General features: G+C 39.5%; 1 protein-coding gene across 8 annotated transcripts in view; it reads right to left on the reverse strand.

Annotated features, from left to right (window-relative positions):
* Positions 1 to 794: 794 nt before the first annotated feature.
* The window catches only part of SH3TC1 (SH3 domain and tetratricopeptide repeats 1), a 38,602-nt gene continuing 23,493 nt past the window's right edge, over positions 795 to 15,903 (reverse strand). For 4 of the 8 annotated variants that reach the window (XM_057426708.1, XM_057426709.1, XM_057426705.1 and 1 more), the window contains 8 exons: positions 12,265 to 12,306; positions 9,009 to 10,697; positions 8,154 to 8,334; positions 5,659 to 5,809; positions 3,402 to 3,524; positions 2,959 to 3,109; positions 1,984 to 2,180; positions 796 to 1,755 (listed from right to left, as the gene is read on the reverse strand). In XM_057426708.1, the coding sequence (XP_057282691.1) occupies positions 1,525 to 1,755; positions 1,984 to 2,180; positions 2,959 to 3,109; positions 3,402 to 3,524; positions 5,659 to 5,809; positions 8,154 to 8,334; positions 9,009 to 10,697; positions 12,265 to 12,306 (2,765 nt within the window). In that variant the 3' untranslated portion in view covers positions 796 to 1,524. Of the gene's footprint in view, positions 1,756 to 1,983; positions 2,181 to 2,958; positions 3,110 to 3,401; positions 3,525 to 5,658; positions 5,810 to 8,153; positions 8,335 to 9,008; positions 10,698 to 12,264; positions 12,307 to 15,903 lie in introns of those variants that run through there. The other 4 variants (XM_057426712.1, XM_057426706.1, XM_057426707.1 and 1 more) reach the window with 4 other exon arrangements.

Consider the following 15,903-nt stretch of genomic DNA (forward strand, 5'->3'; position numbering starts at 1 on the left):
GTCAAAGCTTCTCTTCAAGGTAATTAACAGGTAACAGCTACCATCAGAGTAGCAACTGTTATATAGACTACTGTTTACAGCACTCACTGAGGGAGAAGATGCACTTCCCCTCTCCCTGGAGAGTATCCCAAATGTCAGTCTGTCTCAATTAGATATCATTATCCTATCTCCCTACATGGAAGAGGTAAAAAAAAAAAACAACACAAAAAAACAAAAAAAAAAATGAAGCATTCACAAAGTCAAAAAGATAACGAAAGTCAGATTCCTGAATGCACATGGAAAGCATTCGGAGTGTGCTGCGAATGACAGGTTTTAAGAAAAGAAAGATTTTTAGACAAAAGACCAAAAGCAAGATTACATTGCTGCGTAGATCAGAAAAAAAAAAAGTTTCTTTTTGCACCTTTCCCCTGGTTTGACAGTATAAGCAGGTGAAATAGATGTAACCAGTGATCCCTAGCTGGTTTCTGATAGTGTGTGCATCTTCCAAAGACACTTCCATAATTCAATTCCTTGTAATGGCTCTAGAAACCTAGTGGTTTCTATATGGTCTTACAAGAAATGAAAAGGCATCATATTGAAACATACCTGAGTATTTAATTGCAAGATATCAGACCTCAAGACATAGACATTTCTTCTCAAAATATACAGCATGATCTAATAGGTCATTTCAACCATAGCTTTGGTATGAAAGTGTTTTGAGGCACAAAGGCTTAAAACTAAAAATGAACAATATAGAATTTTTGCAACTGTAGTACATTTTTCTGAGCAAAGTGTAAGATGATTTGAAATGAAATAAATCATTGCAGACAATACTGACAGTTCTGAAACAGGTCAGTTAAGAGAGAAAAATAGGGAAAAGGGCCCTTCACATTACCATTGATATCCACAAAACTGCAACTGATATATTACTAGAGACTTCAGTTCTGGTTATGACTCCAGTTACTTATGACAACATATGCATAAATATTTTCAGGAATTAGAAGGTAAATCTTAAGTAGTGCCTGTAAGTACTACTATAGATGAATTTGATAGGAAGTGAGGGGTGATGTCAGGGAAACTGGTCCAAACCAATTCTCAAATACCCCACCTAACATGCTTGTGCATATGTATTTATTTGATGTCATTAAAATAATAGAGCTAGGCCATACAAAGAAAGCCATAATTCATATGGAGTGTTTTTTCTCTGTAACTTTATTAAATACTTTTCATTGCATCTATGCATTGATAACTTTCTGGTATGCAGCTAGGCAGAAACATAGCAAAGAAAAGCTCTTTTAAATAAGACTGTTGGATTTTGGTTTTAGTTCACAGCCTGATCCTCAAACAAGTCCAAGATGGCATATCTTGAAGACAATGAAATGTAGTTTACTGTCATATGAACTGGTAATTTAGTCTGCGATGCTGAACTCTGGCTTACAGAACTTGCATAATGAGAGACCGAATGCATTCTGCATCCTCCTACAAAGCCAGTACAATTATTTCTCTAGGTACTTCTGTAGTTGTTAGACTGCATTCGTAAGATGCTTATGAGTTCTTATAACACCGATCAGGAGCTAGATTTATTCTCCTAACATTCAGCTCTGTTGCAAAGGTTCTTGCCTTTTGATAGAAGAAGAGAGACTTTTCCCGATCCACAAGGAAGTTATGGTAGATTATTGCAAGTCTTGTGTAAATCTTCAGTTGAGCTTTCTTATTGCCTAGGTCGATGGCAGCAGCAAGTGCCAAATGGTAATAGCCTGCTGCATCAAAAGGGTCCTGAAATGAGACACAAAGATATTATCTTCTATAGCACAACCGGTGTAAAAGGACATCCAAGCTCATTTTGTTAGGTATCAAACAAGAATAAGATTCCAAAACTTCAGCAGGTTTTCCCACTTTATTACTTACTTTCTAAATGCATAGAAATGGATTGTGATAAAACCTGGTGTTATGAAACATTACTCAAAGTAAACATTTTCTGCAGCAGTTTTTAGTATTTCTTACCTTAAGTTCATAGAATATAATGTCTCCTAAGACCAAGTACACCTTCATGTAATACAGTGTTTCCTCCTCAAACTCCAAAGGAGAGGAACAGAGGGACAACGCCTTTAAATAGAAGTGTTCAGCTAGTTCACAGTGGCCCAAATGATGATGGATGGCAGCCAGCCGATGATAAGCTATTCGCTCATTTAGCTGATTTCCTAATGAGATAATGTATAAGCCAGGATAAAACCAGAGACAGAAATAGTCAAATCATCTCAAATCAGAATACATCTATGCATTTTTTTTTTGTTTTATTTCTATATGGTATTTGCTGAACTTTTATTTGCTCAAGAGATACATGGCCAAAACCCACCCTTTGAGAGGAAACCTACATAATAGCCAAATTTCCTGCTCTAGGATTTAAAGGTGTTGGATATTTTCTTAAGAAATCACTACATTAATCTCATGCTTAGATATATATAGCCTATGCATAAATACAGAAGTAATGAAAGCAAATTAATGGGATTAAAGACTCCCTTGCCCCTCCCAGTGCATACATTACATGAAAAATTATGGCAAAAGATGATTCTCAGACTGATCCACCTGTCTGTGCTTGCATGGAACAAAGCTTAAATTGAACAGCTCTCAGAGTTTAAGAGTAGTAATTTTTGAAACTAGCCCTAGACACTCAAAAACCTTTTGAAGATTACGTTATTCATCAGTATTACATTTTAGCTGTCAGAAGCAACATTCAGATTAGACCTAGAATCCCAGATTAAGTTCTGTGCTCTAACAAATATTTTCCATAGAACTTGGAGTTAAAAGAGGCAGCAGGAACATTGTTCATTCTTGAATAGGTGCAAAAATAGCAATGATAGTATTGTTATGAAATCCTGGCAGGAAATCAGACTGAATTCAGAGGAAGAAGACCTTTTAGAGTTCTGTTGTATTTTAGAGATACCAGTCACAGTTATCTATAATTTAAATTGGTCTTACCTAAATTTACACTGAGCATGAGAGATGCTTTGGCATATTCCAGACTTTCCTCATAAGCCTTCAGATTCACCAACAATTCCACCAGTTTATTGTACAATCTGAGTTCAGTGGTTTTGTTGCCAGTCTGAACAGCAAGTGGAAGAGCCCTGTCCTGAAACATGTAACAGCAACTTCGGTACAGCTGAAGCAAAAGATGTGCACTAACAGACTTCTATTTATGTCAAGCAACTTCTGGTTTCATTTTGATCTTTGCTTATAACATATCCTACACTCAGAAAAGGAGTTGAAGTAGGTGGTATCTCTTAACACCATGGTAAAGTGCTCAGCTGCAGTAGGTTAGGAATGGTTTGCTGAGAGGATCAGCTTTTGGTTCAGAACTGGTAGAACACCAGCTGTGACAGGAGGGTACATAACTGTCAATGCAATAGAAAAACTACACAAACCTTATAGAAGGTCACTGCTTTCTCCTTGTCCCAAGTACCATTGAAAAATATGTCTCCAGCAGCTTCAAACAGTTCCATTCCCAAATTTGGATCTCCTGTGTAAAGAGCAGCATCCTGAGCAACCTGAAAAGAAAACGGGATGGGGAAGATAAGGAAAAAAAATCTTGGTTACTTCCTGGTTAAAACAAATCATAAATACTAGGAATTGAAAAAAATCTTGTTAAGGCCTCTCTTCGCATTGTCAGATAGCAAAGGCTGTATTTGGTGAGACAGTGCTCTGTCGTTTTCAGTACCCTGCTTTTGAGCAGGCCAGTGGCAGCTGCTGAAGAAGGAACATAAGAACCTGGGCACGTATAGTGTTATGGTCTCCCTTTTTCAGGCAATATTATCCTGCTACCTTAGTCAGCATGTGACACTAAAATAGTGTATTTGACAGCTGCCACATGTTAAATTTGAATTAGATGCAATTAGAATTTCTATGATAAATTCTAAGTTAGATATTGCTAACAGTGCAGATTTAAAAGCCTGTGACATAAATTCTGTAAATAAATGTAGCTCCACTATTCTGTTCTGAAATAAATATATGCCATGTTAGCAAAAAGGATTTCATGAAAGGCTGCATTCATCTACCTCAAAGCAAGATTATCAGGATAGTCAGCTATAGGATAATGAGAAATAAAATAAAAATGAGAAATAATATAATACTAACGATAAAGGGGACTTTTACATGCAGCAAGATTAAAAATCTTGCTTTGGTGATCTTTGGTTCTCAAATTGCATTCAATTAGTACAAGTCCAGGTCTACCTAAGCACAAAGGCATTGACTTTTCCATCTATTCTGGCTTCAGGCACCTAAGGACTCTATTGCATCATATTGTGGAAGTTGTTTTACAAGGAAATTAAGATGTGATGGCCTGGACAAAGTATTGACCCAGTAGTCAACATTTTAGAGGGCTGATTCCTGCTTTGAGACTTTCCTCATGGACAGGCATTGATTCTGCTCTAAATACCAGGTACCACATATGCACAGTATAGAATACACATGCCTATCCCTGGCCCACTCATCCTTTGAGGAAATAAAGCAGATGGAGAAAAATCATCCCACATGCTGCTTTGGATTTTGTACTACCAAGTGACTGCCTTGGGGGCTATCAGCTAAAGTTATTTATTAAAAGAAATGACAGGCTTATAGCACAGTCCCTTCTTGTAAACACATGTATTCAGTTTTCCTGGTAACTATTAAGAAATGTAGCTTAACTGAGAGAAAAAAAAAATGCCATGGAGTGGCCCCATGTATTGTGTCTCAGTCCATTTTAAACATGAACTTGTTTCCTATGTTTCCCTGCTTTGTAGATCTAGCTTTCAAAACATCTTAGCAGGTGTCTGATTATTTTATTTAGGCATCATGTTTTGGTACTACTCGTACACCAGCCAAGACTTAGATATCACTGTATTGGGTTCTGTATACATCCTGCACTACAAGGCAGATGGGAGAGAAGTATTTTTAACTCCTTTAGAACAGCAAGAACCTAATTCCCCAAATACTCCAGGGAATGACAAGGAGCTACATGGACAACAGTCAGATCCAGGTGGTTGTCCCACTCTGAGAAAGGCTCTAGATCATCCAGTTTCAGCAGCCACAAGGGTTAGATTCCACTTTCAAGTCACCTTTCAGACTGTGTTAGCACACCAGTAAGCAGCTGCAGCAAGTCCCAGTTGGTGGTGGGGGCCAAGTTGTGCAAGCCACATGCCTCTATTCTCACTGTGCCAAAGGCAGCAGCAGCTCTAGCTGGCTCTATGCCATGCTGTGCACAGCCAAAAAAGGAAAGCTTTAGGTGTTTTGGAAATGCTTCCTGAAGAAGCTACTGTCTTTTCCTGAGGGCCTTTCCCACAAGCTGACATGCTAAGGTGATTATTATTTATTACCCACCAGCATGTAGCATGCATGGTTTGCTTGCTGTGGTACTACAGAGCTGGTAAAGATGATGCAATACACAGAACTGACAACAAAGCAGGCACTAAGAAAGGTTGCTGCCCAAAAAAAAATCTGTCCAGAGTGAAGCAACAGGTCAAACACAGAGCACCAACAGAAAATGCTGAGAATTTCAGCTGCTGAGCATTACATAGATGTCACGACTATGTCATGTCCAGAGCACCAGTCAGCAAAATCTCTGGCATCTTCATATTGTATTAATCTCTTACTATCCCACTTGCAAAATGCTGACAACATGTGCTTGCCTCTTAAGTGTTAACATACCTGAATATAAAGATCCACAAGCTCATTCTGCCCCAGAACATAATATATCTTTCCTGCCCGTAGCCAAGCATATGCCTCTTTCTCTTTTTTCTGCAGATCTATAAATATTCCAAGGCTTCTTTTGGTATATTCCAGAGCTGACCTGTAAGCCCTGAAAGAGGGAAAACTGCTAATTACTGGGGGGTTCTTCAAATTAGCAAATGGGTTTCTTCCTAGTGAGAAAAGCTTTATGTTAAAGACAAGCTGTTTCCCCTATTGAGTGCAAAATTATAATTTCTTATCTATATTATACTAGTAACTAGCAAGCTGAGTCTCTTTCCCTTTCCTTTTTTTGTTCAATTTACGTTTCCTGCTAGATTGTTATCATGTTATGTTATTTCAGGATTTCTTCATCTAGATGCATCCTTTCCCTGCCCCAGGCTAGTGACAGGTGGGAAAAATCCTTCTTCATCTTTAGCTCTTCTATAATTTAAGGCTTTTTCCTAAAAACTTCAGAATGGAATTGCAGCTATAAATATTTTTTACTAAAAACACCTAGGCTCTGACTTAAGCACAGTTCACACTAATCAGCAATTGCAGAAAAACTTGGATCACTTTTAGAAGCACCGAAATTATCAGATCACTGGACAGTTTAATTTTCAAGAGTAAGGACACTGTGCCCTCAGAAAAGTAGTCATAATCCTTATTGGGAAGACTTATTAAATTAATTGAGCTTATGGTGCTTTATACCAGACCTAGAAATCCCAGAATTATTAAATCCTTCTGTCTTGTGTTAGACTGCCATCACCTTGACATGATGCATTTTCCTCCAAGCAACATATGTTAAAATATAACATGAGCTGCACGGTTACAGTGAACCCTTACAGAGTGCATCTTTAGAACAGCATACTTAGATCTCCAAAGAGGTCAGAAACAGATCTGGAAGTAATACACTCCCCTGTATTTCATACTACTAAGATTTCAGTTCTGTTTCAACAAGGTATCTCGTCTGAGGGGAGGGGGGAAGAAAGTTTTTACCACTTTCTGATTCTTGCAGAAATTGACCTGTCACTCCCTTTACACTCAAGAGAAAGTGAAGTTCAAGTGAGCAAGCCTGACATTCCAGTCTTTGCCAACAAGCCACTAAGATGAGGAAAGGTGAGGTACTTGAACTAGCCCAACTCAGCCCAATTACTGAATGCTACTTCTATCTCCAATTCAGAGGTTTTGCTTTTACAGCACACAGAAGCATATACCAGCCCATTACCCAGCACAGCAGCTGGAATGGTTCAGGCTGTTTCCCCTGGCATGACCACAGTAGTTTACAATGAAGGTGGTGACACCACAGACATCACTGTTTTAATTATTTCATCATAAACACATATCCTTGTTACTCAGAGCTGTTAACTCAAAGGATACTGTGAAACTATGGGCTACTGTAACCTTATCTACTAAGGTTACACAGCCAACATCTGGGAGCCAGGCTTCTGGGATATATAAATTCCATGTACTACACGCACACAAAGCAGCAGCTTCTCCAGCTAGCGAAAGCCTTCTACAAATTCCAGGTAGCTTGAAATCTTAACCAGCTCCTTTGTCTTCAGCCTCTCCAAAAGATGTTCACCAACTATATCATTAAACAGCAGTTAAAGTAAAATAAATTAGGTGATACACTAGGAAAGTTAGCGGCTTGGACTGCAGCCACTTAAAGCTAAAATAAGTATCTATTCTTTCCACAGCTGAAGATATTTTTTTCCATTCTGAGGCATGCTTGAAAATACCTGAATTTAAAGCGACTCCCCTAAAGCAAGATACAGTAAGAAAAAAATATCAAAGCTGTCTTAAACACTCAAAAAATGTCCAGAGAAACCTGTGAGTTTCCCCAGCACCTGCTAGTTACTATAAATAGACTTGTGTGGTCCATTTTCCATTAAGCAAAGAAAAAAAAAACTGGTATTCTGAAAATAAGAGCAGTATAGAGATTTCTGGAGACTGACACAATGCAGTTTTACATATAGGCTTTGTACTGCTTTAAGTTTTGAAAAAAACATTTCCTCAAAGAGAAATGCACAATGTGATGCCTGACCTGCTTGGAATATGTCGTTTGGTTTCTAGTGGAAAAAGCATTTTGTAAAAATCTATCATTGTGAACAAGTCACCTGCCAGCAATAATCCTAGAGCTATAGCAGCCATCAAGAGCTGCATGATATACGATACCTTTTAAAGATATTTACATAGATTTTAGAAATTATTTGGCTTGCAAAGTGGTGCTAATCCCTACCCAATATCTTGTCTCCTCTGAGAGACTATAGCTACCTAAGAAAACCCAACAAAACAAAAAACAACCCAACCGCAATGAAAGTTTCTGCTACCACTGGACCCTGCAATTCCAATAAGGCATATTGTCAAAGCAGAGAGAAAAATAGTCACATTCGGCTATTGTGCAAACTGAGATCCTTTAGCATGACAAAAAAGTTATAACCAGAATAAAAGCAAAGTCATTCAGCACATCTTACCTTTCTGTTCCTAAAGACAAATAGAGCTGACTAATGGTTTCCAAAATTTGTCCCTCCAGAACTTTGTTGGACATCTTTCTAGCTAAAGATAGTTGATATTCATTGTAGATGACACACTGAGCCTCATTGGGAACAACTGTACTGTAGAACTGACACAGCAGTTTAATTGCTTGTAGTTGACCTAGGAGATTAGAAATACTAACATGAATCTCTACTTTAAAATTAATGTTAAATTAGTTTTAACATATTGTTATCTTTTCATAAATCACATCACAATCAATCAATAACAATATATAAGTCATAACAAGAAGATTCCACTGCCAGTTTCTTCTTCTTTCACAAAGATAACAAAGACTAGAAGTTACTTCAAACTTGATCTCAAAAATAATGAAACACTCAATTGTATAAACTGCCTTAATCACAATACTGAGAGTAAAGAAATAAAGCATGGTTCTTCTAAACACAATTATTTCATGCAAAAGTAATCCAGATTACCAGTTGTTTTCATATCTTGAAACTCAAGTCTGGCGCTGTTTGCACTACCAACAGTAGAACCATTGTAAATATTATTAAACATAGAAATCCCTAGACTTTTTACTGATTAAGTTATTTAGGTTTTCCTTAACATTTTATTTTCTCTATAATTTCTAACAAACTGAAGTACCACCAGAAAAGAAGCCAACACTTATTTATTTCTCTACCATTATGGGACAGAGTAATGATTTAAATCATTTTGATAGCTGTCACATAACTGGACATAAAAATGTTGCTTAAGGAACAACTAAAACATACCTATATAACAAGCACTCCCAAAGAAGGCCCCTTTCATATCTGAAAGACAAAAAACATACTTACTTTCCAGATGGCTTGTCTCCATTGCAACTAGAAATGCCCATTCATAGTAAAACCTGCCTTTTTCTCTTTGAGTTCCACCAACATAGTAACATCCCAGCTGAAGGAGGACTTGAATAAACTCTTGGCTGTAGTCCATATTTGGAAGTTTGGAGAACAATTTCACTGCCCTGATATAATAATGTTCTGCCAGCTTGGTGGCTGCTGCTTGCAGACAGAGTGTCCCAAAATTAGCCAGGACTATAGCTTGGTTATGGATCATATCAGCCTCTTCTGAAAGATGTAGTGCTTTGTAGTAACTCTCAGCAGCTTCTTTTGTATTGTTTGTTCTTTTCAAAGCAACAGCAAGCATATTATAAGTGCTGCCTAGTTGTTGAGTATTGCTCCATGGACAATCTATGACAGCATTTAAAATGGCTAAAGCCACATTATATTGCCTGTAAAGAATGTATAGCCAAGCAAGTGAAACCAAATAGTTAATAATTTCCTCTGGCTTAGCAGAAACATCAGAGTCCAGTGCTTTCATCATGTAAACAATGGCATTTCCATACAGTTTGTGGTGGCTGTACAGTTTTGCTAAGCTAAGATAGATAGTGCTGCATAGCCCTTGCTGCTCATTAGTAAACACAGAGGAAAGTGCTTGTATGAGGTAAGGTGCCACTTGGGATGGGAGTATTGGTCTGTATTTCCTCAGGCCATAGAGCTTGGAAGCATTTTTGATGACTAAATCAATCATTTTCAAGGAATCCATTAAAGTACCAGAGCTCTGGGAGGAGGCTACCTTTATGCAACTTAATACAATGTGTGGCAAACACTTTTCATTGTAGGACTCTGCTAGTTTGATATAACAGCTGTTTGATAAGTTGTTTTGTAAACCCAAGTCATTAAGCAACACTTGAAACCTTTCCAAGAATGGTAGTGCCTCTTCATGTTGTTTGTGTGCACTGTAGTGTTTTGCCAGGAGAAAGCATGCCCTTGTCTCTGCATGCTTGTTCTGGCTCAGAATTGTCCTCTTTAGAGCATACTTCAGAATATCTGACTCCAGGTCAGTACTGCAAATGTAGCTGGGAATTCCCATGAGGAGAGCTGTAGCCTTGTCAAAAACATGAGCACATTTCTCTTTGTTCTTTTGTGTCAAGTAGATAACTGTTAGATTTGTATAAAGAGCAGTTACAAAGTACAAATCACTAAACTCTCCAGCTATTGCTCTCAAGGCTTCCTCAAAATACACCCGTGCTTGGGAAAACTTCAGCTTTTTAACACTGAGCCTGCCTAAGAGAAAACATAGCCTCGCTAGTGCCCAGGGCATACCTGCTTTCTTTGCTGCTTCCCGTGCTAATCTAAGAAAACTAACCAGTTCTGCTTCTTCAGAAAAGCCATAGAACATGCTGTTGATAAAGGGATAAGAAAAATCATAGAGGGGTTTGAAGTTTCTCTCATACTCTTTCCTATTGAAAAAGAGTAACAATGACTCAAAGATGTCAGATGCTTGAGCATCATCTTCATGTATGTGGAAGCAAGGTGCTTCAGGTGGAGGAAAGATTTCCTTATTCAGTGAGCTAGCAGAATTGTTTCCTTCCGTAGCTGTCTCTTCTGCCCAAGTGGCCTCCAAATTCTTGAAGTTCTTCAGGAATTCTTCTATCTTGCCATTCTTGCTAGTAAATCCTGTGCTAGAATGTGAACGTGGGGTTTCTGAAATTCAAAGATAAATTACAGATCACAACTTCATGTGTGCCTACACACATGTTCTTTCACAGACCAACAAAATATTTATCAGTAGAAGATGCTGTTAGGAAAACATTATGAAAACCTACTGCACTTTCTTAACAGTATGTCTAGGAGACAAGCCAAAAGTGGGGAAAGGCAGAGATCAAAGAGGATCAGGGAGAAACAAGTGTGGGAGACTGAAGGAGTGAGGATAAACAGGACTTGCTACATGTAAGCAGCTGCTGATCAGTACACTTGCCTAGCCAGGCCCTGTGCCTGACCCAACACCAATCCGATTTAAGTCCAGCATTAACTTGAACTGGTTTGTGTCCGAGTTTATATTCTCTGTACTCTCTGTGTGCGTATGAGCAAGAGATCTGCAAATGAATTCCAATTCTGACTAGCTTCAAGCAGGAGGAAAAAACAGAATCTGGAAAGACCCCAGGTCTGAACTGGTAGCGGCTGCTGGATGGACGTCTGGTTTAAGGGAACTGCGAATTCGAGCATGTGTGTAAATTGAGCAAAGTATGCTGATGTCCTGATAGAAAGCTTGGGGTGGTGTGGGGTTTGGGGGGAGGGAGGACAAACAAGACTGAGCTATTTAGGGTGTTGCAAGGATGCCTGCAAAGGCCCTGTTCTCCTGTCCACATTATGTCTGTGTGGCCAGCCATGCCTGTAGGAGGTATAATAAGATTTCTTCTTTCAATCAAATACCAACCCTGATTCGTTGCTGGCACAGGTTAACTTTCTCAAAATTGCCAAGTTATGGCAGCTGATGCAGTCAGTCATTGATCTAAACTCTCCTAGTACTGACAGTGTTGAATATCTTAGAAATACGAAAAAATGGCAAACATGCCATCATTTCTTTAGTCCTCCCACTGTTATTCAGCCAAGGTAGTCAGGCAGGAAGTAGGAACATAGTTTGTAGTCATAGTCAGTGACAAAGTTTACAGCTGCGTATCGACAGGAGCTTATTGAAGTTGCAGATTTAGAGCTCAGTTTTCTTAGAATCTCATTTTTAAAACCATTCAGCAAAACCATAAATATAAAAATTGGTATTTAGAAAAATGTACAAGTAATGATAGTGACAGCTTAGCAACTAAATGCCAAAGGGAAATAATTCTGCATCCTCATCAAAATACCTCCTTTGAGAAATATATTTATGGGATGAAGTTTTTTAGCAGATGGAGCATCTGCTCAAATTCAAAGCCAGCACTTGCCAGGTGCCCCATAAACAGTATTTTGCCCTACTAAACTGGGGGGCTTGGGGGGTGGTGCATGTATGAGTGTCACAGCAGTAGAAATAGGGCATGCAGTTTGCAATTGGATAGGAAAGTCCAAGACAGACATCTAATCAGTGAAAACCCACAATGTCTTATAGCAAAACCTAAGAAAGCAAAGAACAAGAGAAGAAATTTCAGATTACAAAGAGATATTAGAAGGAGAAAAGCTGGCAAAAATGCCAAAAACATCAACATTCACATTATTTTTATGTAAAATATTTTACTTTTATGTAAAATTAATTTTATGTAAAATGCATATGAAGTATTACCACATTCATGAGCTTTCTGAAATTCTGGTTCTTCTAATTGGTCTGTAAGAAAAAAAGTCATGTTAGTTATGGTACGTAAGTTTCTATCCAGTTTTAATTTTCCTAAAATAAGGCTATTTTTCAGTTCAGAATTTTCTATGTCAGAAGAATTGGGCATGTCATAGAAATTTAGAAGGGAAGAAATTTAAGTTTGACCCAAAGCTAACAGATACTAGGGACTTAGCCTCCTGCTGATACAATTCCCTGATTTCTACATGTTTATCATCATGCACCTCCCTCTGCTCAGTAAGGTGGGGAGGCATCTGTATTTTGCACTTGGAATTAAAACCAATGTATTTCCCACAAGGGATGCATCACTGCTACACCGAAGTACAAATGGGCAGCATAGATATATTACTGAAGCAAATTTTACCATCATTTTGAGAGGAAGGAAGGGGGGATAATTATTTAACATAGCTCACATAGATAAGAGTGTCAGAGTTTTCTGGCCATTCCAGTAACATGTAGATGAAAAATCCCTTTTACTTTTCTTTTAAAAGGCATATATTTAGATTCTGTAGACATTACTACTATAGATCTAGTTGTAAACATTTAACATGGCACATCTGTAGAATATTAACGTATCACCTTGAGACAGATCCACAAAAAATAGCATTTCAGATGGCATGCTGCATTTCGGGATTCTATTCACTGTCTTTCATACACTGGATGCAGCGTAAGAGGCACTGAGTATATGAACGATATATGGAAGTTTATTTTACTAGCCTTTAAGAATGGCCTCTCACTGATTATTTGCTTCTCAATCCTCCTTCTTTAAATACTTTCCTGACTTTGGTGGACAAATGCCAGAGATGTTTACAGGACTCATGACAATGCACTGTATATTAAATTGGGGAATTGATCATAAGTAAATACTTCTCATTAGATTGATGTAGATGGAAAGAATCAAAACTCCATTTACTCAAATCACTAAATAAAATATCATATAATCATAGAATCGTTAGGCTTGGAAAGGACCTTAACATCATCTAGTTCCAACCCCCCCTGCCAGGGGCAGGGACACCTCACACTAAACCATGTTGCCCAAGGCCCTGTCCAACCTGGCCTTGAACACTGCCAGGGATGGAACATTCACAGCTTCCCTGGGCAACCCATTCCAGTGCCTCACCACCATAACAGGAAATAATTTCCTCCTTATATCCAATCTAAACTTCCCCTGTTTAAGTTTTAACCCGTTACCCCTTGTCCTGTCACTACAGTCCCTAGTGAAGGGTCCCTCCCCAGCATCCCTATAGGCCCCCTTCAGATACTGGAAGGCTGCTAGGAGGTCTCCATGCAGCCTTCTCTTCTCCAGGCTGAACAGCCCCAACTTCCTCAGCCTATCTTCACACGGGAGGTGCTCCAGTCCCCTGATCATCCTCGTGGCCTCCTCTGGACTTGTTCCAACAGTTCCATGTCTTTTTTATGTTGAGGACACCAGAACTGCACACAATACTCCAGGTGAGGTCTCACAAGAGCAGAGTAGAGAGGCAGGATCACCTCCTTTGACCTGCTGGTCATGCTCCTTTTGATGCAGCCCAGGATACAGTTGGCTTTCTGGGCTGCAAGTGCACACTGAAGGCAGCTCATGTTCATTTTCTCATTGACCCACACCCCTGAGTCCTTCTCCACAGGGCTGCTCTGAATCTCTTCTCTGCCCAACCTGTCGCTGTGCCTGGGATTGCTCTGACCCAGGTGTAGGACCTTGCACTTGGCATGGTTAAACCTCATGAGGTTGGCATCAGCCCACCTCACAAGCATGTCAAGGTCCCTCTGGATGGCATTCCTTCCCTCCAGGGTATCAACCGAACCACACAGCTTGGTGTCATTGGCAAACTTGCTGAGGGCGCACTCAATCCCACTGTCCATGTCAGCGACAAAGATGTTGAACAGGACCGGTCCCAACACTGATCCCTGAGGGACACCACTCGTTACTGGTCTCCAGCCAGACATTGAGCCATTGACCACAACTCTTTGTGTGCGGCCATCCAGGCAGTTCTTTATCCACCGAGTGGTCCATCCATCAAATCGACATCGCTCCAATTTAGAGACAAGGATGTCGTGTGGGACAGTGTCGAACGCTTTACACAAGTCCAGGTAGATGACATCAACTGCTCTACCCCTGTCCATCAGTTCCGTAGCCCCATCATAGAAGACCACCAAATTGGTCAGGCAGGATTTCCCCTTAGTGAAGCCATGCTGGCTGTCACCAAGCACCTTGTTGATTTTCATGTGCCTTCGCGTGCCATCCAGGAGAATCTGCTCCAAGATTTTGCCAGGCACAGAGGTGAGACTGACTGCTCTGTAATTCCCCGGGTCATCCATTTTCCCCTTCTTGAAAATGGGGGTTATATTCCCCTTTTTCCAGTCGTCGGGAGCTTCACCTGACTGCCATGATTTCTCAAACATGGTGGCCAGAAGCTTAGCAACTTCATTTGCCAGCTCCTTCAGGACCTGCGGATGGATTTTATCAGGACCCATGGACTTAAGAACCTGAATGTGCACAAGATGGTGTCAGACCAGATCCTCTCCTACAGTGGGCCCAAGGTCTTCCTTCTCACAGTCCCTGCGTCTGCCTTCCAAGACTTGGGTGGTGCAGTCAGAGCATTTGCCAGTGAAGACTGAGGCAAAGAAGTCATTCAGAACTTCAGCCTTCTCCAAATCCAGAGTAGCCAGTGAATATTAAGTGAATATTGGAAATGCTTGCTCTGGGTAAGTCAATCTACATTTAGCAACAGCGCAGTTTAAGAGAGAAAAGTGTTAAAGATGGTGCTGTTAGCTGGGGAAGATGTGAAAAGAAGTTAGCACTTGTAAAGACTAGGGAGGAGATGAGATGTGGTGAAAAAATGTGCAACAGGCAAAAAATAGGAGTGTGTCTATTGAGCCCATGAGATCCATTTAGTACCTAATAGAAGTCTGAGGCCTGTTCCCAGTCTTTATATTTGGGCAAGGGAGGTGAGATGTGGAGTCATGTTGCACATTGACATGAGCTGCATTTTGCAACTCAGATCTGACAAGCCTTGGTTATTGTTCACACACACATAGATTTGCAGAATTAAACCAATGCACCTGAGTCCAATCTACCCATGGCTCCTTTCAAATTGGAGCCTAAGGGCCTTTCTTCTAGGATGGCACTAAAGGAGATAAAGCTGTTAGATATTTGACAAGCATACACATTGCCACAGAACAGGGGTTCTGTGCTGGGATAAGAAATTGCTGCTTCTGCTCAATTCAGCAAGACAATTATATTACACTACCTTACACTGAATCTGTAAGGGTGAAACCTCAATTACGCCGGTTGAGTTTATGCAAAGAATGAGCACTTAGAAATAACATCTATATCAGGTCATGTAGCTAGAAGTATATATCTTTTTTCTTTGTAGGAATAGGAAAATACCAAAATCTATACCTTTGAAAGTTAAATCAAGCATGAAAATATGTATGTTTGCATCAGCTTGCAATAATTATTATGCCAACTTTCCCAAGATGAATAAAAAGCCAGCAGTATTTGGGTGAACATACTGCATTTTATAATACAGCACACTAATATATGAAAGCTTGAAGATCTGTTCAGCTCAGTTGTTAAAACCCTGCTGTTTA

This window comes from Pezoporus wallicus, unplaced genomic scaffold, assembly GCF_028554395.1.
Source record: "Pezoporus wallicus isolate ANWC-B61680 ecotype Strahan unplaced genomic scaffold, APGP_CSIRO_Pwel_v1 scaffold_13239, whole genome shotgun sequence".
Taxonomy (NCBI): Eukaryota; Metazoa; Chordata; class Aves; order Psittaciformes; family Psittacidae; genus Pezoporus; species Pezoporus wallicus.